Source organism: Chelonia mydas, chromosome 27, assembly GCF_015237465.2.
Source record: "Chelonia mydas isolate rCheMyd1 chromosome 27, rCheMyd1.pri.v2, whole genome shotgun sequence".
NCBI lineage: Eukaryota > Metazoa > Chordata > Testudines > Cheloniidae > Chelonia > Chelonia mydas.
The window spans coordinates 3,362,350-3,388,446 of record NC_057860.1 but is presented as its reverse complement, the minus strand read 5'-3'; the positions used below and the strand labels follow the sequence as shown (position 1 = coordinate 3,388,446).

The following is a 26,097-nucleotide window of genomic DNA, read 5'->3' as shown; positions in this document are numbered from 1 at the left end:
GAGCCGGGCTCCGGGCTCCGCTCTCGGGAGCTGGAGTCACCGAGCGTCACGAACCCCCCTGCGCGGGCCCCACCCGCCGCCGGGCCAATCCGGGGCGGAGCCGCCGCTCCCGCCCCCCCCGCAGCCCTTTGTTCCGCCGGGGAGCCATGGCCGGGGCCGGGGGCCCAGCGCGGCGCCTGCTCCGGCCCCGCCGGCCGCGGGGCAGCGAGGTGGGCCGGGGCCGCGCGGCCGGGGGCAGATCCTGGGTCCTGGGGGGGGCTCTGGGGGCAGATCCGGGGTCGCCGGGGGGGCTCTGGGGGCAGATCCGGGGTCTCTGGGGGGCTCTGGGGGCAGATCCGGGGTCTCTTGGGGGGAGCTCTTGGGGGCAGATCCGGGGTCGCCGGGGGGGCTCTGGGGGCAGATCCGGGGTCGCTGGGGGGGGCTCTGGGGGCAGATCCGGGGTCGCCGTGGGGCTCTGGGGGCAGATCTGCCCCGCGCTCCCCGCAGCCAGGGAAGTAACGGGGTGTCCGGGGCCAGGGGACGGGACGGGGGACGAGCCAGAGAAGCCCCGATGCCGGGACAGAGACCAGGGAGCCTCCACCCCGGGAGCACCAGGGGTCGGCACCACCCCGTTGCGCGAGGGACACTTGACAAAATCACCCTGCCCAGTGACGGACGGACGGACGGGGAAGTTTATGTCATTCGGGTCATTCAACGTTCCTTGAAAATGACCACGGACCTCGACATTTTTGCCCCCAACGCTTGTGTCCATGTAGGGCCACGTTGCCGGTCCCTGGTGAGCGCTGCAGGCAGAGCAGGTCACCCCATCTCCAAAGATGTTTGAGAATTGGGAAAGGTGCAGAGAAGGCAAGGCAAATGACGAGGGGCATGGAACAGCTTCCCGCTGGGGAGAGATTAAAAGACCCTGAGACTTTCAGCTTGGAAAAGAGATGACTGGGGGGGGGGGGGGGGGGGGGGGCATATGATAGAGGTCTATCAAATCATGGATGGTTTGGAGAAAGTGACTAGGGAAATGCTATTTACTCTTCATGGAACACAAGAACCAGGAGTCACCCGATGAAATGAACAGGCAGCAGGTTTAAAACAAACACAAGGAAGTACGTCTTCACACAAGGCATAATCAGCCTGGGGAGCTGGTTGCCATGGGATGTTGTGAAGGCCAAAAATACAGCTGGGTTCGCAAAGACATTAGATAAATTCAGGGGGGACAGGCTGGTGAATGGCTGTTAGCCAAGATTGTCAGGGACATGCGCTCCCCCAGCTCCAGGTGTCCCTAAATTCTGCCAGGAGCTGGGACTGGATGACAGGGAGTGGATCTCATGATAATCGCCCGGTTCTGCTCATTCAGTCTGAAGCATCTGACGCCGGCCCCTGTCAGAGACAGGATACTGGGCTAGGTGGACCATTGGTCTGACCCAGTATGGCCTTTCTAATGTTTTTATGTGGGAAGAACAGCTGGAGCTGGGGATTGTGGGGCTGCTTGGGTTTGGGGGGAGTCAGAGCCAGCCTTTGGGATGTGTTGGTGTGAGGGGTCTGTGATGGGGGGAGGTTCAAAGCTGGGCCTTGGGGGTGTGCCAGTGTGTGTGCAGGGGTCAGAGCTGGGGTGTTGGGGTGTGTGTGGTTTGGGGGGATATTTGGTTTGAGGGGGTCCATGTTCAGATCCGGCACATTGGGTATGTTGGGGTTGGAGCTGGGGAAGTTAGAAAGGAGCATAAACTCTGTCAAATGAAGTGTAAAAATATAACTAGGAAGGCCAAAAAAGAATTTGAAGAACAACTAGCCAAAGACTCAAAAAGTAATAGCAATTTTTTAAAAAATATATCAGAAGCAGGAAGTCTGCTAAACAACCAGTGGGGCCACTGGACTAATGCTAAAGGAGCACTCAAGGACGGCAAGGCCATTTCAGAGAAACTAAATGAATTCTTTGCATTGGTCTTCACGGCTGAGAACATGAGGGAGATTCCCAAACCTGAGCCATTCTTTCTAGGTTACAAATCTGAGGCACTGTCCCAGATTGAGGTGTCATTAGAGGAGGTTTTGGAATAAACTGATAAACTAAACAGTAATAAGTCACCAGGACCAGGTGGTATTTACCCAGAAGTTCTGAAGGACCTCAAATGTGAAATGGCAGAACTACTAACTGTAGTAGTTAAATCAGCTTCTGAACCAAAATCAGCTTCTGTACCAAATGACTGGAGAATAGCTAATGTGACGCCAATTATTAAAAAGGGCTCCAGAGGTGATCCCAGCAATTACAGGCCAGTAAACCTGACTTCAGTACCAGGCAAACTGGTTGAAATTACAGTAAGGAACAGAACTGTCAGACGCACAGATGAACATAATTTGTTGGGGAAGAGTCAACATGGTTTTTGTAAAGGGAAATCATGCCTCACCAATCTACTAGAATTCTTTGAGGGGGGTCAACAAGCATGTGGACAAGGGGCATCCAGTGGACATAGTGTACTTTGATTTTTAGAAAGCCTTTGACAAGGTCCCTCACCAAAGGCTCTTACGCAACATGGGATAAGAGGGAAGGTCCTCTCATGGATTGGTAACTGGTTAAAAGATGGGAACCAAAGGGAAGGAATAAATGGTCAGTTTTCAGAATGGAGAGAAGTAAATAGTCCCCCGGGGCAGACTATTCAACATATTCATAAATGATCTGGGAAAAGGGGTAAACAATGAGATGGTAAAATTTGCAAATGATACAAAAGTATTCAAGTCCCAGGCAGACTGCGAAGAGCTACAAAAGGATCTCTCAAAACTGGGTGACTGGGCAACAAAATGGCAGATGACATTCAATGTTGATAAATGCAAAGTAATGCACATTAGAACATATAATCCCAGCTATACATATAAAATGATGGGGTCTAAATTAGTTGTTACCACTCAAAAAAGAGATCTTGGGTCATTGGGGATAGTTCTCTGAAATCATCCACTCAGTGTGCAGCGGCAATCAAAAAAAGCAAACAGAATGTTGGGAATCATTAAGAAAGGGATAGATAATAAGACAGAAAATATCATGTTGCCTCTATATCAATCCATGGTACGCCCACATCTTGAATACTGCTTGCAGATGTGGTCGCCCCATCTCAAAAAAGATATATTGGAAAAGATTCAATGATTAGGGGTATGGAACGGCTTTTGTATGAGGAAAGATTAATACGACTGAGACTTTTCAGTTTGGAAAAGAGACAACTAAGAGGGGATAGGATAGAGGTCTGTAAAATTATGACTGGTGTGGAGAAAGTAAATAAGGAAGTGTTATTTACTCCTCATAACACAAGAACTAGGGCTCACCAAATGAAATTAATAGATGGCAGATTTAAAACTAACAAAAGGAAGTATTTTTTTCACGCAATGCACAGTCAACCTGTGGAACTCCTTGCCAGAGGATGTTGTGAAGGCCAAGACTATAACAGTTCAAAAAAGAACTAGATAAGTTCACAGAGCACAGATCCATCAATGGCTATTAGCTAGAATGGGCAGGGATGGTGTCCCTCGCCTCTGTTTGCCAGAAGCTGAGAATGGGCAACAGGGGATGGATCACTTGATGATGACCTGTTCTGTTCATTCCCTCTGGGGCACCTGGCATTGGCCACTGTTGGAAGACAGGATACTGGGCTAGATGGGCCTTTGGTCTGACCTAGTATGGCCGTTCTTATGGTTGTTTGGGATGTGGGTGAGGCTGGGGAATATTTGGGGCGGAGGTTTGGGCTGCACTCGGCACTTCACCAGGGTGTCCTGTGTCTTTCTTGGAAACCCTGGTCCCGCTCTCACTGCCCCCGAGATCTTCCTCAGGGAGGCAGAACTGTATCTGGCAAGAAAGTTGGAGTCCCAGGAGTTCTGCACAGGCATGTGCAGTGCAGGATTTGACCCTGAAATCTGAAAGCTCTGAGGCACTTTCGAGCAGTTTGTAACATCCCACCCCGCTTCTTCCAGGAGGCACCGGGAAAACACCTGGCCTGTCTGCGAACAGCCGAGGCGGAGTGGCAAAGCGAGGAGCTGCTGGTAGGTGCCCAGAGCCCCTTTGCCCTCAGGTTTGCCTGGGACCAGAGTGCCCTGAGTGACGCCAAACGCAGGGCCCATCCAGCCAGCCTCAGACAGGAAAGCATCCCCACTGGAGCCCAGGGAGAGGGCAGGGTCAGACGTGGGAGCAACATGATGTGTTTAGGGTCCAAGAGGCTGCTGGGCAGGAGAGTGTCAGTCTGTGGCCTGGAGAGACCCTGCCCAAGGGCTGGTCAGAAATTATAGTGACCAGGGTTCCTTTCTAGCGCCTAGGGGAGATGGAGGCGAAGGATAGGAAATGTGGGTGGGCAGATGAAGAGTTTGGTTTAGTGCAATTTGATGAGGTTTTGGGAGAAAAGCCCCTCCTGTTAGCCATGGACAGCTCACCCCACCTTCCTTCCTCCACCCTTCCTGGCCTAACTGAACTCCCGTCACCTGCCGCATCAACCGTGTGTTCTGGTAAATAACTCCCCCATCTGCTGGGAGGCACAGTTCTGATTCTATCCTGTTACCAAACTGCCCTCTCCCTGGGTTGCAGAAACAAACTGAAGCCGAGCGGCAGAAGATCGTTGCGGAGTGGAAGGAGCTGCGAGGGTTTCTGGAGGAGCAGGAGCAGCGCCTGCTGTCCCAGCTGGAAGAGCTAGCCAGAGCCATTGTCAAGAGAAGGGATGAGGGCGTCTCCAGACCGTCCGGGGAGATTTCCCTTCTGGGAGGGAAGGGGCAGCAGCAGCCGAGGAGCCAATCCCCACAGGTCAGACTGGCTTATGGCAGTGGTAATACGCTGCTTCTCAGCCCTAGACCCCAACGCACCTCACAAGGTGGGGTCAGGGACATTATCCCTATTGCACAAAGGGGAAAGTGAGGCACAGGACGGAGCACAGTCCTGCCCACAGTCACACAGTGAGTCTGTGTCAGAGCCAGGGATGGGACCTGGGAGTTCTGGGTGCTGTAACCCCAAGACCATCTCTCCTGCCCTGTAAATGTCTGTCTGCATTTGCACTTTGAGGGTGAACTTCCCAGCCCACACTCCCCCTGTCAGGCCCAAGGTCCCATGTTGTCCCAGGTTAGTGGGCTCAGTGGTGTGAGGGGATTGGGGGAGCTCTCAGCACTAGGGGGAATACTCTCTTCCTGTAAAGTGCCTGGGGAGAGACTTTCCCCAGTGGCGACCTCCTAGCAGGGACTCCTGGGGTTGCTGGGGGCAGATGTCCCAGCTGTGGGGGAGGGAGATGTCAGCTGTTCTCTGAACGTGAACCCAAGTGTCTGAAATTCCCCAAATACCCGGGGCTCCAGTGGTGACTCCCCTGCAGAGCAGGAGGCCACCCCAGTCTGGGACAGGCCCACTGACAGCCTCTTCTTTCTCCCCCTCTGCAGGGTGCGGGATGCACTGAGAGCAGGTACGTCCTGGGCTCCATTTCCCGCGTTCGATTGGAAAGCGATGGTTTAGAATTGGAATTCCACTGCCGACGGCGCTTCCCCCGCTGTGACACACTGGCTGAATGCCTGAGATCACGTCTTTCCTTAGTGGCTGCCTCAGGATGGAGAAGAGCCTCTTACTATCTGACAGCTAATGAGGGCTGGCAAACATAGGGCCTGTGGGCCAGACCCAGCCTGGCTGGTGTATTTATGTGACTACGTCACGTGTTCACAGTATCCAGAATTTCAGCTTTTGTCTTTTTAAAATCGGATTCTAGCCTTCACGGTTGCAAAGAAACCTTCCGAAATGCAAAGGGAGGCGATGCCGCCTTCCTGAGGGCTTGTCTACACTTGAAGCGGTGGAGTTGCGCTGCTGCAGGGTTTCAGTGTAGACGCTCCCTATGGCGACGGGAGGGGTTGTCCCATGGGCGTAGGTAATCCACCCCCACCCTGACAGGCAGTAGCTAGGTTGATGGAAGACTTCCTCGTTAGACTTAGCATTGTCTACCGGGGCACTCAAGTGGGCTTATCTGCACTGCTCGGAGGTGCGAAAAATCCACACCTCTGAGCAATGTAGTTAAGACCACCTAATATTCGAGTGCAGACCAGGCCTGAGTCTGTGAAACAGCCTGAAACCCTGGCTCAGAGATGTGTGAACTCCCCTGGCCCATGTGAATCTCATTGGTGTGTCAGCTGTAATGATGTCACTTGAAGGTCAACATTAAACATTCCACTGCTGATCTCTTGAGCGGAGGGGATGGGAGTGAAGCCCTTGAGAGGTAGGAATGGGGAGTTGCTCTAGGGAGGGAAGATCAGAGGAGAGACACAAGCTATGTCTACACTGGCAACTGAACAACAAAACTTTTGTCTTTCAGAGGTGTTAAAAAAATAAAAAAAAGCCTGAAAGACAAAAGTTTTGTGCGGCAAGTGCCAGTGTGAAGAGCACGTTCTCGGCAGCAGCGCTCTCCTGCTGACAATGCAAACACCGCTCGTTGGGGGTGGAAGTTTTTTGTCGGGAGGAGAGCCGACAAACAATGGCTACACTGCACGACTTTTAGTGGCATGGCTCTAGTGACACTGCCGTGTCGCTAAAAGCTGTGTAGTGTAGACAAGCCCACAAAGACAAGGACGGGGGAAGGCAGGGAAACAGGGTAGAAATAGCAGAAGTGGGTGTTTTCCCTCTGAGTGAAAAAAGTTGTGACTTTATAAACAAGAGTAATTAAAAGGGCAGATTCCCCACCTTGATCTTTGTGCCTGGGTGTCCCCAGTTTATGCCCTAGCCGAAGGACAATGATAAAAAGTGGGATACAGTGCTCTCCACCAGTGGGGCTGACACTCCTGGGGTCACTGCTTTAGCTGAAGTTCTCAGGGCTTTTGGAATTAAATGGTCCAGGTTCAATCCCTGGGGAAGACCTGGGCTCTGTCTGTGGCCACTGTGAGCACATGGGATACGACCACTCTTTCATCTCTGTCTCCTCCCTTTCCACATAATCCCAATGCTGGTGCCCCTTGTTACTGAAATAACCCAGGGTGGAGGGTGGCTCAGCACCCCAGCGTGTCCCAGAGAGGGCACCAGAACCTGTCTCCATTCCGTGCCTCAGTGGCTCCCCACATCCCATCTCTCTGGGGCCATGGAGAGCACAGAGCTGTGGGCAGGTGATATCACTGATGATAAAGCTCAGATGCAGGTTTCCCGAAGTTTGGGGGCTTCTGGGATTGGAGATCGGACCCATGTCTCACCCTTCCTGCTTTCCTCAGCAGGGAGGATGGGCCGTTTCAGAAGCCAGAGCCGGGGTTTGTGGAGCTGGAGAAAAGACTCAGCGATTTCTCTCTGAAAAGTGCCATCCTGCAGGAGGTGCTGCTGGGATTCAAAGGTGAATTGGAGTTTGGCAGCAGCGTCCCTTCTAGTTAGAGGGATCCTCGCCCTGGGGAGGAGTCAGGGCTATAGTGATGTCGCTGACCCTGGGCTCTGTCTCACAGCCCCAGCTCAGGGAGTTGCCCTTCCCGATGCGAGTAGCCCTGTGGGGCTGGCTCTGCCTGAGTTATCAGCCTCGCTCTGGGTCACCATCTCATAATGAAAAGCAGGCACGTTAGTAACCAATAGGAATATGCCCATGAACGTGAGGGCCTGGATTCTCACCTCTCCCATCCTCTCCTTCCCCAGAGACTCTGCGACTGGAGCTGGAGAACAACACAGGTACGTTTCTGTCTCTCATGGGGAGGTTTCAGACCAAGAACCGTGTTAGCGGCAGGGGATTGCTGCCTCCAGCCCGAGATAACCTGAAAGCGGTGGAACAGTGACTGCCCAGATCACTCCTGCGGTGATGTCTGGTGGGGGTCAGAGTGAATCCTGAGCTGACAGGCGCAGTTCCCTTTGAGGAAAGGAACAAGAACCTGAGTGGTGTGAAATGGGGATACGAGGATGAAACATCCATACGCGGGGCAGTCTGCAGCTTTAATGAGCGACTGAAAAAGGCCACAGGGCAGCCGCAGAGTCTCAGGAGTGGGGGACTGGAACCAAACTATCCCTTGTCTAGACTGATGCTGAATGAGACATGGGGCTGCTATACTGTGTACAGACTGGCTGTGGAAGGGAAGAGAGCGCTGAGTTGTATAGGGGCTCATCCTGAAAGAGGAGGGGGCTTCGCTAGTGGAGATCAGCGTTTCTCACGCTTCACATTGGCGATTCTTTATCTGAGGTAAAAAGAAAAGGAGTGCTTGTGACACCTTAGAGACTAACAAATGTATTTGAGCATAAGCTTTTGTGAGCTATGCTCAAATCAATTTGTTAGCTCACGAAAGCTTATGCTTAAATAAATTTGTTAGTCTCCAAGGTGCCACAAGTCCTCCTTTTCTTTTTGCGAATACAGACTAACCCGGCTGCTACTCTGAAACCTCTCTGAGGTAAGGAATTTTTGCAACTTTCTTACATTTACTCTAAAAGTAAGAACAGACCTATGGAAAGGTGTTCAGCCTTCACGGTGTGTGTTTCAAGAGGCTGACAGAGAATCCCTGACCTTGAGGGATAAGAGTGTGCAGGGCCTGAGGCAATGAGATTTTCTTTATTTAGGTCCTAATAAAACTTTCAGTATTTCCTGGCCCTCATGACTGTCTTTCCTGAGCCCCCTGGGGGCCACGACTAAGGCTATGATTTAGTCATGGGTATTTTTAGTAAAAGTCATGGACAGGTCACAGGCAACAACCAAAAATTTACAGCCTGTGACCTGTCCGTGACCTTTACTATAAATACCCCTGATTAAATCTTAGCGGGGAGCCCACAGGGAGCCAGCAGCTGGGGAACGCTGAGCAGAGGCTGCTCTGGCCACCCCCTGGGCCACTGCTCGGGTGAGTCCCGGGGCCAGCCACACCGGCTGCTGCTCGGGTAGTCCCTGGGGCCAGCTGCCGGGGGCCGCTGAGCAGTGGCTGGCCCCAGGGCTGCTTCAGCAGCAGCCATAACCAGAGTCTGTATACAGACCCTACTGACCATAACATTCAGAGCGTTACAGGATTTCCTAAAATACCTCACTTGACGTATGTTTATACACAACACCATTGTGTACAGCCTGCCTCAGAATGGTAAAGAGGTGGATGAACTGGAAGGGTGGAATCAGCGTCAACGGAGAGCAGTTAAAGCACCTCAGATTCGTGGATGATAGCGTGTTGATTGCCAGAAACACTATCAAACGACAGAAAATGCTGCAAGGGCTCGACACAGAAAGCAGCCAAGTCAGACTGAAAATGAACCGCTCTAAATCGAAATGTATGCGGTTTGAGGCCTTGCCAAAAGCCCAAATAATAGTCAAGGGGGAACAAATAGAAGTTGTTGAGCAATACGTCTGTTTGGGCCAAGAAATTAACATGCACCACGATCGGGAAGGCGAACTGTCGCAAAGAAAGGAAGCTGGCTGGCGTGCATTCAGTTCTATCAAGGATGTTCTCCAAGGAAAAATCAACAAGGCAACACGCGCCAACTTCTTCAAGTCTACAGTAGTGCCGGCAATGTTATACGGCAGCGAAACATGGGCACTTACCGAGATAGAGGAGCAACAACTCCTCTGTCATGGAGAGGGCGATGGAAAGAAGAATTCTGGGGATTTCAATCAGGGATCAAGTCCCCAATGATATCATCAGACAGCAGAGTGGAGTGCAGGACGTCGTTGTTGAAAGCAGGTACAGTAAAATGCGATGGGCAGGGGAATATAGCAAGGCTCACTGAGAATCGATAAACTGTAGCTGTCGCTGAGTGGTACCTACGGGAACTGAAATGACCACTCTGCCGACCTCCAAAGAGATGGGAAGATTTTATCATGCAAAGACATGGCCGCACCTGGAGAAGGAAGGATAAGAGAAGAATGGAAAGCTACTGTTGTGATCTGCGCAATCTAAATGAGCGCTGAAGGACCGATCGATCAACATGACTACCAGTTGATTCAGTTGCTTATTCTTTGTGGTTCGGATCTCCTGTTCTCCCCTTGGCATGACTGGATCCTGGTTGTCACAATTGTTGTCCAAGTGAATCTACCAATACCATTTGACGAGATGAATTGTGCTACGGTATTTTGCTTCACCCAAAGTGTCTAACGTCTCATCATCTCTGGCCTACGGGATGCATCAGGGACTGTGACACCATTCTGTTTTCTAGAATCAACACAATACCTCGCAGCTTAGCATTTTTAGGGACCAACATCACTGGAGAGGCCCAGGAGCTGCCAGACTCTTTAATTTCCTGTATCCATCACTTTGTACTTCTTCAGAGATTTGTTTTTGTACGTTACCTGGATGCCCTGCTAGAGGCAGGCCGGGGTCCCCGTGTCAATCCTATGGAATATTTTATGAGTCATCCCGAGCATGTCTGAGAACACTTGCTTGTGGCTTTGCAGAACAGCGAAGGTCTCTGCCTTCCGAGTGGGTGTTAGCTCTGTGCATACCTCAGTCCTGCCAAGTGACGAGTCACCCTGGCATTCAGGATGCCCCAGACCCTCCTTCCTCACAGCACACCATATTCACAATTGCTTCTCTATTGTGACAGGCTCTAAGCCTAGTAACATAGAATAACACGTAGTGTGGGGCCGCATTACTTTGGGGGTCATTCTCTTGTTCTACAACTTCATATGGTTCCTCCTAGGAGGTTTGCTTTTTGTCTTTGTCGCACTAATACTAAATCCCCCACGTCCAAAGCGCATCGACAGGCATTTTTATCATACTTTGGCTTTTGTGTGCTCCTGCGCTCAGTGTTTCAAGAGGCAGGATGTCCTCATTCCCTTCCTCTGGACTTTCCGCCCCCCTGTTTGTAAATAGGGTGTTTTGGTTCTACCACGCTTAATTTACAGCGGAGACAGGTAGAAAGCTGCCTTCTCTCCTGCCTCGGAGGGAATCGGCTTCTCCCTGTTTGGCCACAGATGTTAAAGCATAATATCGTTGAGTATCCATATTTACTCATACAGTGTTAATACAGACATTTCACAAAGATATTAATCACCAGTGTCATTAGCTGTCAGAAAAGAGCTCACTCTGTACACAATATTACCGTATTATAAAAATCCACAATCAGTGGATTCAATTGCTTATCACTTTAGGTCCAGCCCCCCCCCCCGCCCCCCGCACCTTTATAGACCAGTAACCTTTGAAATGGATTCTTCTGAGGGTCACCCCTCAAAGTCAAGTTTATTCAAGCTGTGAGGTGACATGGAGTCCGGTGGTGAAAGAAGCTCCATGCTCTTTCCTCCACTGCTGTTTGTGGGGAAACAGAATAATTTGCATTTTAGCAATCTCCCCACCCCACCCCTGTGAGTTTGATGGCCCTGTTTATTGCTTATATGTAATAAACTTTACCTCAATATTGGTGCACATAACAAAATTAATTCCGCATATGGATAGAAAAAATTAGAGGGAACATTGCTCTCAACCCCTCCCTTTTCCCAGGGGTAAACCTGGGTCCCTTATTTACCCTGGACTTCTGCCCTTTTTTCTGTGTCTTGTGCTGACTAGATGCTTTGGCTTGCACATAGGAGTCAGCCAGATTGGCTGCTTCCTGAACAGAACCTAAAGTTTTATCCTCAATGGCTTCTCTGATTTCATCAGAGCATATTCTCATGAAATGTTCATGTGCAAAAAGGTAGAATAACTGGTCATAAACATCCACACCTTTCCCCAAAAGTAGTAAGGCATTCCTCAATACAATCTGACTCTTCGTAAGTAGGGCATAGTTTGTCCATCTGGGTGTTCCTTGGGAAGAGGAAGTACCTGTGGGCTTTGAGATCTGTCCATGCTTATTCACTGTGTCCAGGTTATACACCCTCTCTCTATCCTTTTCTTGAGCTTCTTTCTGATCGGCTTCTTTGTCTCCTTCATCAACTCCCATCTTAAGTGTTCGGCTCTCTGGTCCGTTTCCCATGTTTGGTGTTTACTTTCTTTGTCTCACTCTGTGGCTTTCCATTTTTAGTGTCCACATGCTCTTTTTGTAGCTTCCCCCTCTTTATCTTTCTGATGATAGAATCATAGGGTTAGAAGGGAACACAAGGGTTATCTAATCTAACCCCCTGCCAACATGCAGGATTTGTTGTGTCTAAACCATCCAAGACAGATGGCTCTCCTGCTTTTTGAAAACCTCCCTTGAAGGAGCTTCCATGACTTCCCTAGGCAATTTGTTTCATTGTCCTACTGTTCTTACAGAGAGGATGTTTTTCCTGAGATTTAATCTAAACCTGCTATATTGTAATTGAACCCATTGCCTCTTGTCCTGCCCTCTGTGGTAAGAGAGAACAACTTTTCTCCATCTTATTTATGGCAGCCTTTCAAGTATTTGGAGACCGCTATCATGTCCCCCCTCAGTCTCCTCTTTTCCAAACTAAATATACCCCATTCCTTCAGCCTTTGCTCGTATGGCTGCATTCCATCCCTTTGATCATCTTTGTTGCTCACCTCTGGATCCTTTTTAGTTTCTCTACATACTTTCTATACAGCGGTGACCAAAATTGGACACACACACAGGACTCCAGCTGAGGCCTAACCAGTGCCAAATAGACCCGAATAGACCTCCTGTGACTTGTGTGATCAGCCTCCAATCTGGCCAGTTGTAACTTTGCAGTTACTTCGCTGTTGCTTACTTTAAAATTCCTCGTTTTGTTCTATTGAAATAAACAAATAGAAAATAATAAAACTGTGTTTGGAGTGTAAACCTCAGTCAAGTAGCAAGCTGTGTGAAAATCCTGTCCTACTACAGCAGTGTGGTGCTTTGGGGGTTCACCCAGACGGGTAGGGGTTCTGTCACTGCCTGCCCTGGAACCCTGGGTGGTTCTGTGCTGTGCCACTTTGGATCAGAGCTCTGCCATCAGCGGCCTGCTCACAGCACGACAGCCTCCCCCTGGCTTCCCCCAGCCTGGCTACTCCTGGCAGGGTGGCATCAACAGCCCTTCCGTCCTGGGTCTCCCCAAAACTGAACCTGTCTGCTCACAGACCTCGTTAAGTTCGCTGCCTCCAAAGAGACATAGCCCACGCTAGCCTGGTAGTTTAGTTGATGACTTCACGCTTCAGTTTAATACACGCACTGAGATAGTTTTGTAATAAAACAAGAATAAGTTTATTAACAGACCAGAGATTTCAATGATACTAAATAAGAATAGAAGACACGGGTACGGTTACGGGTAAAACAAAACGAAATACTCTTTCTAGTGACGCAAACTTAAAACGTCAGCAAGTTACAATCTTTGTCTCAGCAGGTTTCTCAGCTGTAGTCCATTCCAGCTACCCTGGGTTTTCAGGCCCAAAAGATCCACTTTGCATGATCTCAAAGGGTGCTGCTCCCCCTTTGTCCCCTAGGTAATGGATGCCAGAATGGCTGTCTGCCTTTGGGTATGTGACCCAGAGTCTGATGTCTCTGTGCCAAGAGCCAGGAAGGCTTCCTTGGTGTGCAGGCTGCATTCCCCGTCATGAGTGCTAAATGGTCTCTCCTCCCACCCCCACCCCACCACGCACTTGGTTTAGCTTGATGGTTTGATTTATGGCATATGTAGATTACTTTTCTTTGTCCTCCCAGGAATTACCTGGTTCAATTTCCATTGGAGACACAGGAAAACAAGTTTCAGAGTAGCAGCCGTGTAAGTCTATATCCGCAAAAAGAAAAGGAGGACTTGTGGCACCTACTCCTACAAAATGTATTTGTGCATAAGCATTCGTGAGCTACAGCTCCCTTTATCGAATGCTTATGCTCAAATAAATTTGTTAGTCTCTAAGGTGCCTCAGGAAAACAACATTCCTTTGTCTGGGACAGGCTGGGCATATGCACTGGTCTCAGCTTCTGTAGGACTCATTGTCACTGGGCGCCTCACTGTCAGTGAGAACTGGATCTAGGGTGGTGTCCCCTCTGGCTGGAGTTCCTTCTTTCTGGGACACAGGAATGTGTTCTCTGTATTTTAGGATCCCCTGTATTGTCTGGCTGTGAGTGTTCCCAGCAGAGATGTGGATAGTTAAAGTCTCCCCATTAGCTGAGTATCCTGCAGCTCTGAGCACCTGGGGAGCTGGCTCTGGGATTTTACTGCTTTAAATAAGTTTACGTTAAATAATAGAACATTGTCACAAATATCCCACAAATTCACCTGCTCTCACTTATTTTCTTCCCCTGAGCAGGGTTTCCAGTTTCCAAGTCTAATGTGTTCTTCCAGCTGGAACAAGGGGAAGAGCTGTGGGTGCTGGCTCTCCCGGGCTCAGAGCAAAGAGATCCTGGGAGCTGATTGCACAGATGGGAATGAGTTAAACTAACTCAAAACTTCTTTGTGTGTAATGAAAAGAGCTGGGATTCCCTATAAAGACCCTGTGAACTCTGCGTTTAGGGTTGTCCCCAGCATGTGATGCATCCTCATGAAGGAAGTCACAGCTTCGCACCCACCCTCACTGACATCGGCATAGCTCCCTCCCTGGATGCCCTTCCCCCGGCCTGGAGGCAGGTTGACCCTGTCCTCTCTCCTCTGGGGAAAGGTTTGGGAGGAGTCTGCCCCTGATTTTTTCCATCTCTCCAGCAGCTATTTTGGTTTGTTCCCCCTTCCCCAGAGCAGGGGACGACTCAGGCCTGGATTCTCTCTCTGTTGCAGCAGGTGATGGGGCAGTGAGTGAGAACGAGGAGGAGAGTCCTCAGCAGGGAGATACACAGCACAGGGAACCACCCGGGATGTTTTCAGAAAGATCTGAAAAGAACGTTCACTGGAGTCGTGAGCAGAGAAAAGGGCATGAGAGTCAGCACTGGCCAGAGAGGCAGCCGGGAAAACAGCCGGCGGATTGTCGGGGAAGTGGCAAGGACCTCCAGGAAACCGCAGCCCAGCAGAGAATCCCCACAGGCGAGAGAAAGAACACCTGCACTGAGTGTGGGAAAACCTTCAGTAGCTGCTCAGCTCTTAGTACACATCAGAGAATCCACATGGGCAAGACACCCTACAGATGCTGCGATTGCGGGAAAAGCTTCAATCGGAAATCGCACCTGAGTAGACATCGGAGACTCCACACAGGACAGAGACCCTTTAAATGCTCCGAGTGTGGGAAAAGTTTCAGCGTGAGCTCAAACCTTATTGCACATCAGACAATCCACACAGGAAACAGACCCTTTACATGTTCTGAGTGCGGGAAAAGCTTCAATCGGAACTCAAACCTTATTACACATTTTAGAATCCACACGGGAAGTAGACCTTTTACTTGTGCTGACTGTGGGAAAAGCTTCACTGACAGCTCAAACCTTACTCAGCATCAGAGAACCCACGTGGGGGAGAGACCCTACAGATGCTCGGAGTGCGGGAAAAGCTTCACTCGGAGCTCAGACCTTATTAGACATGAGACAATCCACACGGGAGACAGACCCTTTAAATGCTCCAAGTGTGGGAAAAGTTTCAATCAGAATTCGCACCTTATTACACATCAGAGGATCCACAAGGGAGAGTAACCCCATAAATAGTTTGGCTACGGCTGGCCGAAGGTTTTTTTTTTTTTATAATACATTTGCTATTTTCCAATAGTGACCTTTAAAGCTGTTTGCACCACTTGCTTCACTGTGGTCCCACAGCTCCCACAGGTGAGTTGCCTGCTTTTGCCGCTCACCCTTCTTTGGGGTGAAGCCCATCATGCTTTCTATCAAGTCCTTGATATGTAGCTTCACTGTGTAAGTCATGGGAGTGTGTGCCCCTCCTGACAAGAATGTCCATCAGTCCCAGATAGGGAGAGAGGGGTGACCTCAACTAGCTACATAAAGGTAAAATCTACTTGGACCTTGTCTCTATGAGGGTTTTCCATGGAGTTAGCAGCTCTGGTAAAGTGGTTGGGGTTAGCTAGCACATTTCTCCTTAAGCTGACCTAACCTCCATCACTCTTCCTAGTTCAGTCAACCCTAAGCATCACATTTATATTTACTCCTGCGGGAATTCTGTGCCAAAAAAATAAAAATTCTGCACACAATATTTGAAAATTCTGCAAATTTTATTTGTCAAAATAACACTACATGATCATGCCAGTTTCAATTATTTTGGTAACTTATTTCAAAATACCTGTCAGCAAGTATGACTGTAACAATACAGACACACACAAAATTTCCCCCAGGAGCAGAGAATTAAAGAAACCCCTATGACAACCTGGTTCCAGTTTCTCTGCCCGTACTCCCAGAGCCCAGCCAGGGGGGGCCAGGCACCCACAACCCCCCCCACCTCCCCCCGAGTCCAGCCGCAGGCCCTCCCAGCCCAGACACCCACCCCCTCTCTCTCCAGAGTCCAGTCGTGGTCCCCCTAGTCCAGGCACCCATCCCTCTACCACTCAGAGCCCAGCCGTGGCCCTCCCAGCCCAGACACCAGCCCCCTACTGGCCAGGGATCCACAGGGAGAAACAGCCTGTTGCTGGGTCCCAGGCTTGTATGGAGTTTCCTGCACACCATCCTCTCCTTCCCTTGGGCGTGCGGGGAACTGCAGCTGCCGGAAACTCCCTACTCTCTTCCCCGTCCTCCCCACCCCCACAGTGTCTTCTGTGTGCAATCAGGGCTCAGCCGGGTCCAGCGGCCCCTGCTGGTGGCCAGCAGCATTGCAGCCCATTTCCCTGCAGGGGAAAGGAAATTGTGTGCAAAAAACATTGATTTCTGCAAAATTCTGCATTGCACAGTGGCGCAGAATTCCCCCAGGAGTATTATTGTTCTCCCACTAGCAGAGTGATTGTCAGAGTAACTGAGTTCACCCTTTGTGGACAGATTGTCTCACTCCTTGTTATTCTCACTTTCTCCAGGTAGTGCACAAAAGTTGTTATTTTTGTACCATTTTTCTCATTTAAAATATATTTATAACAAAGAGAAGGCGCAGGGAGACAAAAAAATAGTGTCATTTCTGCCTGTGATACACAAAGGAGACGGGGTGAATTGGAGGGAGTCTTTCCTTCCCCATCACCACCATGATACTCCCTCACCACTCCGGCTTTAGAATTTATTCTGTCCCTCCACCTCCCAAGTGTCATGTGACACACTGTTCTTCGCTCTCCGTGCTTAGGAATCACATACTTGTAAGCACTGGAAATTAAAGTGTCACAGACGTAGAGGGGAAATTTGAGTGGATCCCAAAGCCAGTGTGATCGTTCTGATCTTAAATCCCGGTTTCCAGTTCTTGAAAAAGTGACTTTGGGGCTTTTTCCTGCTGAGCGGATGGAAAGGCTGCCTGTTTTTCCCCATTTCAAGGATGCTAAAACTTTTGAAAATAATAATGAGGTGATGTTGAGTAAAGCAGGTTTGTATGGATCATAGGAGAACACAGTGGGAGAATTTGTCCTCCTGACTTTTGAATCATTAGATATACACTATGAAATTCGAGAGGAGGTTATTACACTGGAATTCGCAAAAAGAAAAGGAGTACTTGTGGCACCTTAAAGACTAACCAATTTATTTGAGCATAAGCTTTTGTGAGCTACAGCTCACTTCATCAGATGCATAATGTGGAAAATACAGAAGATCTTTTTATACACACAAACCATGAAAAAAAGGGTGTTTACCACTACAAAAGGTTTTCTCTCCCCCCACCCCACTCTCCTGCTGGTAATAGCTTATCTAAAGTGATCACTCTCCTTACAGTGTGTATGATAATCAAGCTGGGCCATTTCCAGGACAAGTCCAGGTTTTCTCCCCACCCCCACACAAACCCACTCTCCTGTTGGTAAGTTTCTCTGCATTGTGGATTTTTCTCTTTCCTGAATGCCGTTTGGTCACGTGATTGGATATTTTGTTGGACAATGTGGATCAGATTTTGAAACAGATTACCATTTGCTAAAATAGTCTTGTGTTTTTTCCCATCCCTCCACGGTGACATAGAGGAAATTATTTCAGTCACCGGGAGAGAATACTCCAATTTATTGGGCATGCTACCAAGGAACTAGTAGTGTATTTTAAATCTCCATATTGAAATGGTGAACAACAGTACACCACAAATGGTGCAACGAGCTGAAGTAATTGGATATGATCACACTTGTTCATTTAGTTGGGTCAATATCGTGTCAGATGATCTGGGGAGAGAATTTCCCAGTAAGTGACTTGGAACTAGGCAAAATATTTGGTTCCCAAAACAGTTGTGGCCCAGGCAGGTCCGGATTAAAGAATTTTGGGTCCACCTCCCCACGTTCCTTAAACTAGACAGAACATGTGATAGACCATATGTAAATATGAGAACCTCTTCATGTATGATGATGAGTTAGAGCTTTCTCAGCAGAAAATACAGAAGCACCACTAAAAGTGAAATGATTGTGTTCGTATGCTAACTTATACAGTAGCATAGTGTATTTTCAGAATTAGAAGGACTACAAACAGAATTTGAATATAAGAATAAAAATTAGCCCCACTGAGTGAAAAAAAGTATTACCGGGTGCTGTGCTGCATGTTTCATGTACTGGAAGAAAACATGTATGTTTAATATATTTTATCGTGTTTTGTTTGTTTAGGGTTTTTTGTTAACCACAATTCTCCATTTTTACCTCGTCATTTGTTCACTTTGTTACCTTTTTTCAACAAACCTAATAATTATTTTTTATAGACTGCTTCAGAATACAACATGCACCTGGTGTATTAAACTAAATTGGTTTGTTCAATTCTCAAATAAATTGTTACATCCAAACAATGTTTCAAACATATTTTCATGCCCTGGGTGGAGAAAGCATTGCTACTGGGCCCAATCCTTCAGACGTTAGTCTTTGAAATCAGTGGGATTAGTTGTGTGTGCAAGGATTGTGCGAACTAGACCAACTCTTATTTTTCAACAGCTTTAACAGGGTTTTTTTGTTTGTTTTGTTTTGTGTAATCAGCTGGGCATTGTGCCAAGACTCCAGTGATTATAAATGCAAATTTGTATATGTGTGTGTGCGTGTGACTCTTTCTCTCTCTCTACACTCACAGACATCTGAGAATCCAGGATAGAGCACCAGTCTGTAGTTTAGGGACACCCAAAGCAGGGGTTGCATCCCTGCCCATCTTGGCTAATAGCCATTGATGGACAGATCCTCCATGAACTTTTCTAATTCTTTTTTGAATGCACTTAGGGCTAGTCTATGCTACCACACTAAATCCGTGCAGCTGCATTGCTGCAGCGTGTCTGGTGAAGAGCGCTTTCCCGTCGGGATAAGCACTCCACCTCAATGAGAGGTGGAAACCGTATCATCGGGAGAGTGTCTCCCACCAACATAGATTGGTGTAGACACTGCTTCAAGTTGATGTAAGTTACGTCGCTTTTTCACAACCCTGAGCAACATAATATACATAGACTTAAGCAGCAGTGTAGACAAGCCCTGATACTTTTGGCCTTCACAACATCCCTTGGCAATGAGTTCCACAGGTTGACTGTGTGGCGTGAAGGAGTACTTGCTTATGTTAGGTTTAAATCTGCTACCTATTCATTTCCTTGGTGACCCCTTGTCCTTGTGTTATTTGGAGGCATAAATAACACTGCCCTGTTCATTTTCTCCACACCATTCCTGACTTTATAGACCTCTAGCACATGCCCCCTTAATTGTCTCTTTTCTAAGATAACCAGTTCCAGTCTTTTTAATCTGTCCTCAGGTGGAAGTTGTTCTATATCTGCCATCATTTTTCTTGCCCTTCTCTGTACTTTTCCTATCACTAACAATGCATCTCCCCTCCCCCTCACAGTGACACCCGCACGTCCCCTCCCCCTCACAGACCCTCTCCACAGTGACTTCCCCATGGGGCCACCTCCTCACAGTCACACTCCATAGCCTCTCCTCCTCACAGCCCCTCTCCTCACAGTGACACCCAGCATACCCCTCCCCCACAGCCTCTCTCCCTGACAGCACCCATGTTCCCTCTTCCCCCCCCCCCCCCCCGTGATGCCCCTTCCCCTCACAGCAGCCAATAGTACACTAGATCAGCAGCACATTGATAGTCTTGAAGCCTTGAGGAAGTTCTGGAAGGTTGGAAGGAAGCTAAAAAAGGGTAAATGGGACAACTCAGGTCCTCGTAGGCCTGACACCGTGACATCGATCCTGGGCAAGATAATGGAGTAGCTGATATGAGATTTGATCAGCTAAGAATTAAAGGAGGGTAATGTAATTAACACAGGTCAACATGGCTTTATGGAGAATAGATCCTGTCAAACTAACTCGATATATTGTTTTCTTGAGATTTGGGGATTCTGCGGCAGCCCCAGAGCTTTTGGGATGTTTGGAGACCCTTTATCTGATGGGATGGTCAGAGGCCCCTGAGCCTTTGTGATTTTTGGAAGCCCCAGAGTTTGGGGGATTTTCACAGGCCCTGCAGCAAAGGCCCTGGAGCTTTAGGGATTTGGGGGATTTCTGTAGGCCCTGGAGATTTGGGGAATTTTGCATTTTTTGTACGTCCCAGAGTTTTGGTGATTTGGGGGTATTTTCAGAGACCACGGAGTTTTGGTGATTTTTTTCTTGATATTTCAAGGTCTCAGGGCTTTGGGGGTTTTGGAGGATTCCAAGTTTTTGGGATTTGGGGGATTTTCTGAAGCCCTGGAACTTTTGGGATTTTTATTTTATATTTTATTTCCTAGCCGCAAGGAACTTGAGATTTTGGGAATTTTCTTAGGCCCTGGGGATTTTGGGATTTATGGATGCCAAGAAGTTTTTGATATTTTTGGGACTTTTCGTGGTCTGGATTTTTGGAGGAACTGGAAGTTTTGAGATTTTTTGAGGCCTGGGATGTTTTGGGATTTTGGTGGCTTTTTGGAGGGCCCGGTGTGACACTCTGTATCTCGGGGGAACACCCTGCACCCCCATGTTCATCCTTATAATATGATTGTATGGTATCCAATGCAAAGTTTGTCATGTTGGGTGTCTTCGGAACGCTCATGATGCACTGAGAATTGTTGTTATAGTGATGTTATAGGTTATAATTTCATGTAGATAGTTATGAGGCTGAAAATGTGTCCTCATGGCTTAAAACAAGCCCAGGCAAAACTCTCCAGGAGCAGAGTGGTAGTTCACACCTCATCAGGGCATGTGTGGGACAAACCCAGCCCAGCTTCACAGGAACAAAGGACACTGGCCCAGGCAGCAACAAAGGATCTGTTGGACTCTCGAGTGAGTCACCCCCCTTCCCTTGGTCAGTCAGGGACTACGATGAGGTAATGCTCACCTGACCCTGAAGGGGGGGGGCGGAATCCAAGAGGGAAGAAAGAACGTGATAAAAGGGAGAGTGTTTGCCATGCTGGCTCTCTCGTCTACCTCCATCTACAGACATCACCACCAAGCGACTGAAGCACTGATCAAAGGGGAGAGCCTGGCTGAAGGGCAACCAGCCAGCCTATGGTGAGAAGCACCTAAGTTTGTAAGGGAACTGAAAGTGTTAAGATCAGCTTAAAATGCGTTTTGCTTTTATTTCATTTGACCAAACCTGACTTCTTGTGCTTTGACTTATAATCACTTAAAATCTATCTTTTATAGTTAATAAATTTGTTTGTTTATTCTACCTGAAGCAGGGCGTTTGGTTTTAAGCATGTCAGAGACTCCCATTGGGATAACAAGCCTGGTACATATCAATTTTTTTGTTAAATTGACAAACTCATATAAGCTTGCAACGTCCAGTGGGCATACCTGGATACTGCAAGACAGAGGTTCCTAGGGTTGTGTCTGGGACTGGCGATATTGGCTACTGTCATTTGGTTGCACAATCCAAGGAGCAGCTTACATGCCAGAGGCTGTGTGTCAACAGCCCAGGAGTGGGGGTTCTCACAGCAGATCAGGGTGAAGCTGGCTCCCAGAGTCGAGGATTAGAGTGCCCTAGCAGATCACTGGTCCAGATAACCAGGAGAACGTCACACCCAGACTTCAGGGATTTTTTCATTTTTTGGAGGCCTCTGCAGCTTTTGGTATTTTAGGGATTTTTGGAGGTTGGAGAGTTTTTGGGATTTGGGGGATTTTTGGAGGCCCCAGAGTTTTTTGGATTTTGGGATTTTTAGGTGTCCTAGTGCTCTGGCGATTTTCAAAGGGCATGGAGCTTTTAGGATTTTTGGATGCCCATGGAGATTTTGGGGTTTGGGGGATTTTCAGAGGACCCAGAGCTTTTGGGGGTTTTGGTATATTTTTAGGCCCTGGATTTCGGGGATTTTCAGAGTCCCCCTAGTTTTTGCAATATCTCAGATTTTTTGAGGCCCTGGAGCTTTTTGGATTTTCAAAGGCCCCAGAGATTTTGTGATTTGGGGCAGGAGAGGCAAACAGAGGGACTTTGTCTGGGAACCATCCGAGAAGAGCTACAGTGAGTGCTGCCTTAGGGGGGGCTGTGTTGTGAGATGGTGGGGTGAATATCCGAGTGTCTGTCTGCTGTGACCATTTGTTTGACTGGTGCTAGTTGCAGCAACTATAAGGTGGATAGAAAGCTGGCTAGATTGTCGGGCTCAACGGGTAGTGATCAATGGCTCCATGTCTAGTTGGCAGCCGGTATCAAGTGGAGTGCCCCAAGGGTCGGTCCTGGGGCCGATTTTGTTCAATATCTTCATAAATGATCTGGAGGATGGCGTGGATTGCACCCTCAGCAAGTTTGCAGATGACATTAAATTGGGAGGAGAGGTAGATACGCTGGAGGGTAGGGATAGGATACAGAGGGACCTAGACAAATTGGAAGATCGGGCCAAAAGAAATCTGATGAGGTTCAACAAGGACAAGTGCAGAGTCCTGCACTTAGGACGGAAGAATCCAATGCACAGCTACAGACTAGGGACCGAATGGCTAGGCAGCAGTTCTGCAGAAAAGGACCTAGGGGTTACAGTGGACGAGAAGCTGGATATGAGTCAACAGTGTGCCCTTGTTGCCAAGAAGGCCAATGGCATTTTGGGATGTATCTGTAGGGGCATTGCCAGCAGATCGAGGGACGTGATCGTTCCCCTCTATTCGACATTGGTGAGGCCTCATCTGGAGTACTGTGTCCAGTTTTGCGCCCCACACTACAAGAAGGATGTGGAAAAATTGGAAAGAGTCCAGCGGAGGGCAACAAAAAGGATTAGGGGACTGGAACACATGAGTTATGAGGAGAGGCTGAGGGAACTGGGGATGTTTAATCTACGGAAGAGAAGAATGAGGGGGGATTTGATAGCTGCTTTCAACTACCTGAAAGGGGGTTCCAAAGAGGATGGCTCTAGACTGTTCTCAATGGTAGCAGATGACAGAACAAGGAGTAATGGTCTAAAGTTGCAGTGGGGGAGATTTAGGTTGGATATTAGGAAAAACTTTTTCACTAGGAGGATGGTGAAACACTGGAATGCGTTACCTAGGGAGGTGGTGGAATCTCCCTCAGAAGTTTTTAAGGTCAGGCTTGACAAAGCCCTGGCTGGGATGATTTAATTGGGGATCGGTCCTGCTTTGAGCAGGGGGTTGGACTAGACGACCTCCTGAGGTCCCTTCCAACCCTGATATTCTATGATTCTATGACTGTTTGACCGTGTGTGAGTTTGTTTGAAAAGTGTGAATTGGGAGTGCTGTGTTCCAGGTGGGCCTCGAGTGGTTGATTGGAGGGAAGGCTTTGAGCCGGAGCAACTGCTTTGACCCAGCAGACTTATAAAAAAGCTGCCAGTTGTGAACTGAGTGAGCGATGAACAAACAGAGGGAGTTTGCCTGGGGGGAGTTCCTACAGAGTTTTTGCCTTTCAGGCTTCTGTGAGCAGTAAATACAACACCTGAAGAGGCTCTTAGAAGGAAGACAATATGGATAGTGAGCGATCAGCTGTTGTGACCTGTTTGTGCCATGTGCCATGTTTGTCTTTCTCCCAGGGGATAGAAGCGACTTCGTCTGTACGAAGTGCAAGCTGGTCTCCATATTTGAAGAGAAGGTTAAAGGACTAGTGACCCAAGTATCAACCCTGCGTTGCATCAGAGAAAATGAAGACTTTCTGGATAGAAGTCAGTGTTTGGTATTGCAGGCAAAGCATGCTGAAGAATCAGAGAGGGCAGTGCAGAAACGGGGAAGAAAATTGGCAGCATGTGACCTCCAGAAGAAGAAAGAGGAGAACCTATGTACCCCTGATGCAGATAGAGGTATGAAACCGTTTTCAGGCTCTCTGCACAGGTACTATGGTGGAGAATGGTTTGGCAGAGTCATCTGAAGGATCTTTGCTTATTATTGTGCCCTTTACTGTCAATACGCTTCACAGTCTGAGCAGGGCAGCCCCGGGCGAAACAGGCTCTGGATGCCTAACATCCCTCTCGTCCAAGAACTCCTGGCTTCTTCCCTCTGGAAGTATTATTATGGTGAGCAGCACCAGGTGGCCCTTCTTGTTACACGGGCTGATGAGTTCTTGTTCAGTCTCTTTGGAAGACAATCTTGTTCTGCATTCAGTGATGCAGTTGTCCTAAGAGAGAAGCGGTGGCAGACGGCAGCTTCTGTATTCGGAGGCAATTCTTGGCACAGAGTAGCTTCCTGGGAAGCAGGCACTGGTACATGCTGAGATTTCGGGAAGAGGGGATTGCCCGTGTGCTGTTTGCCTCTGTTCCCGGATTGCTGTACTTGTGTTAATAAAGCAAATCACACTTAGGCCTGGTCTACAGTACGTGGTTATTTCGGAATTAGCCGAGTTACTTCGAAATAAAACTGATTCCGTCCACACGACCAAACCAGTTTTTTCAATTTAAAGGACTCTTTATTCCGATTTCTGTACTCCACCTCGGCAAGTGGAGTAGCGCTAAAATTGAGATCACAGTTCCGGGTTACAGGTACTGTAGACGCAATTTGATGTTATTGGCCTCCGGGAGCTATCCCAGAATGCTCCCTTGTGACTGCTCTGGACAACACTCTCAACTCTGATGCACTAGCCAGGTAGGCAGTAAAAGCCCCGGGAACTTTTGAATTTCCTGTTTGGTCACCATCAGCACAGTCCACCATCACAGGCCACCATGCAGAGTCCACCATCTCAAGAGACCACGCAGTCCCAGATTTGCGGATGAGCTCCAACATGGTCCGAACGGGAGGTACTGGATCTCATCGCATGTTGGGGAGATGAATCTGCTATGGCAGAACTACGTTCCAAAAAAAGAAACGCAAATACATACGCTAAAGTCTCCAGGGGACACAGAGCAGCGTCGTACAAAAATCAAGGAGCTCAGGCAAGCGTACCAAAAAGCCAGGGAGGCGAACGCGCGCTCTGGGTCATAGCCCCATACATGCCGCTTCTACCGTGAGCTGCATGCAATTATGGGGGGTGACGCCACCACTACCCCACCGCTGTCCGTGGACACCTGCAAGGGGAGAGTAGCACTGAGTGAGGAGGATGGGTTTTTGGAGGACAAAGAGGAGGAGGAGGAGGGCAGTGCACAGGCGGCAAGTGGGGAATCCGTTTTCCCCCCTAGCCAGAAACTATTCTTAACGCTTGGGCCAATAGCCTCCCCCCACTCCCAAGGCAGGCTCCTGGACCATGACGCTGGAGAAGGCACTTCTGGTGAATGAGAGCTTGATCGGAGCCATGCAGTGAGGGGTGGGGGGAATCCAGCTGCGCTGGGCTGTTCATGTTTAGTTTAAAGGGCTCATCGCTGCTCAGAGCCTCATCGGAGCCACGCAGTGTCGGGGGGGGGAGGGTGTTGTGTGAAGCAATCATCCCAGAGAGCCCGCAGGCCCTCCTTTTATATGGCAAACCCACCAGGCATTGCTTGCTATGGGAAAGGGGGCCCTGCAGTTTGAAAGCATTGAAAGGAATGCAGAAGAAGCAGAACCCCACCTGCCCCTAAGGCTTACCATGGCTGCCTGCAAGCTGAATTCTGTTGTCCGGCCACATGCGATGGCTTACTCATACTAAAATGGCAGGCACTTCAGTATAAGTGTGACCTTGTACAGAATGTGACCTTGTACAGAAAGAACATGTGCTGTGTACTATGAATTGCCTGTTTCACTGAGAAAGAGTGTCCCCTTTGTTCTCTAAAATGTATCTTTTAAAATACTACCCTCCCTTTTTCTCCTCCCACAGGTGCAAACGTGGCCCCTATTTACTCTGTCCCAGAGGCTGGTCCAGATTAGAAGTGCAGTCCTCCCGCACTGATAGGGCCCAGCTGAATGCGTGAAGGCAAATAATTCCGGAGTCATGTAAAGTGTTACATGAATATGAAGAGAGGAGGGACGCGCCCGATGACAGCAGGCAGGATGCTATGGTCAGGCTCATGGGGGAGCAAACTGACATGCTCCGCTGTATGGTGGATCTAATGCAGGAAAGGCAGCAAGACCACAGAC

The 26,097-nt window shown here is 48.8% G+C and overlaps 1 protein-coding gene across 14 annotated transcripts; it reads left to right on the top strand.

Moving 5' to 3' along the window:
* Nucleotides 1–101: 101 nt before the first annotated feature.
* LOC102938611 (zinc finger and SCAN domain-containing protein 2) lies at nucleotides 102–26,097 on the top strand. 14 transcript variants are annotated; one of them, XM_037886684.2, is made up of 8 exons: nucleotides 103–209; nucleotides 3,943–4,011; nucleotides 4,547–4,759; nucleotides 5,380–5,402; nucleotides 7,180–7,295; nucleotides 7,586–7,618; nucleotides 23,655–23,918; nucleotides 25,838–26,097. In XM_037886684.2, the coding sequence occupies exons 1-8, from the start codon at nucleotides 147–149 to the stop codon at nucleotides 25,885–25,887; spliced, it is 831 nt and encodes a 276-aa protein (XP_037742612.1). In that variant the 5' UTR covers nucleotides 103–146; the 3' UTR covers nucleotides 25,888–26,097. The 14 variants fall into 14 exon arrangements, 11 of the variants coding, with proteins under 11 accessions (XP_037742611.1, XP_037742612.1, XP_043392615.1 ...); XM_043536680.1 differs by lacking the exon at nucleotides 23,655–23,918 and adding an exon at nucleotides 17,498–17,579 and having other exon boundaries at nucleotides 104–209; XM_037886685.2 differs by lacking the exon at nucleotides 25,838–26,097 and adding an exon at nucleotides 17,498–17,579 and having other exon boundaries at nucleotides 105–209; nucleotides 23,655–23,786.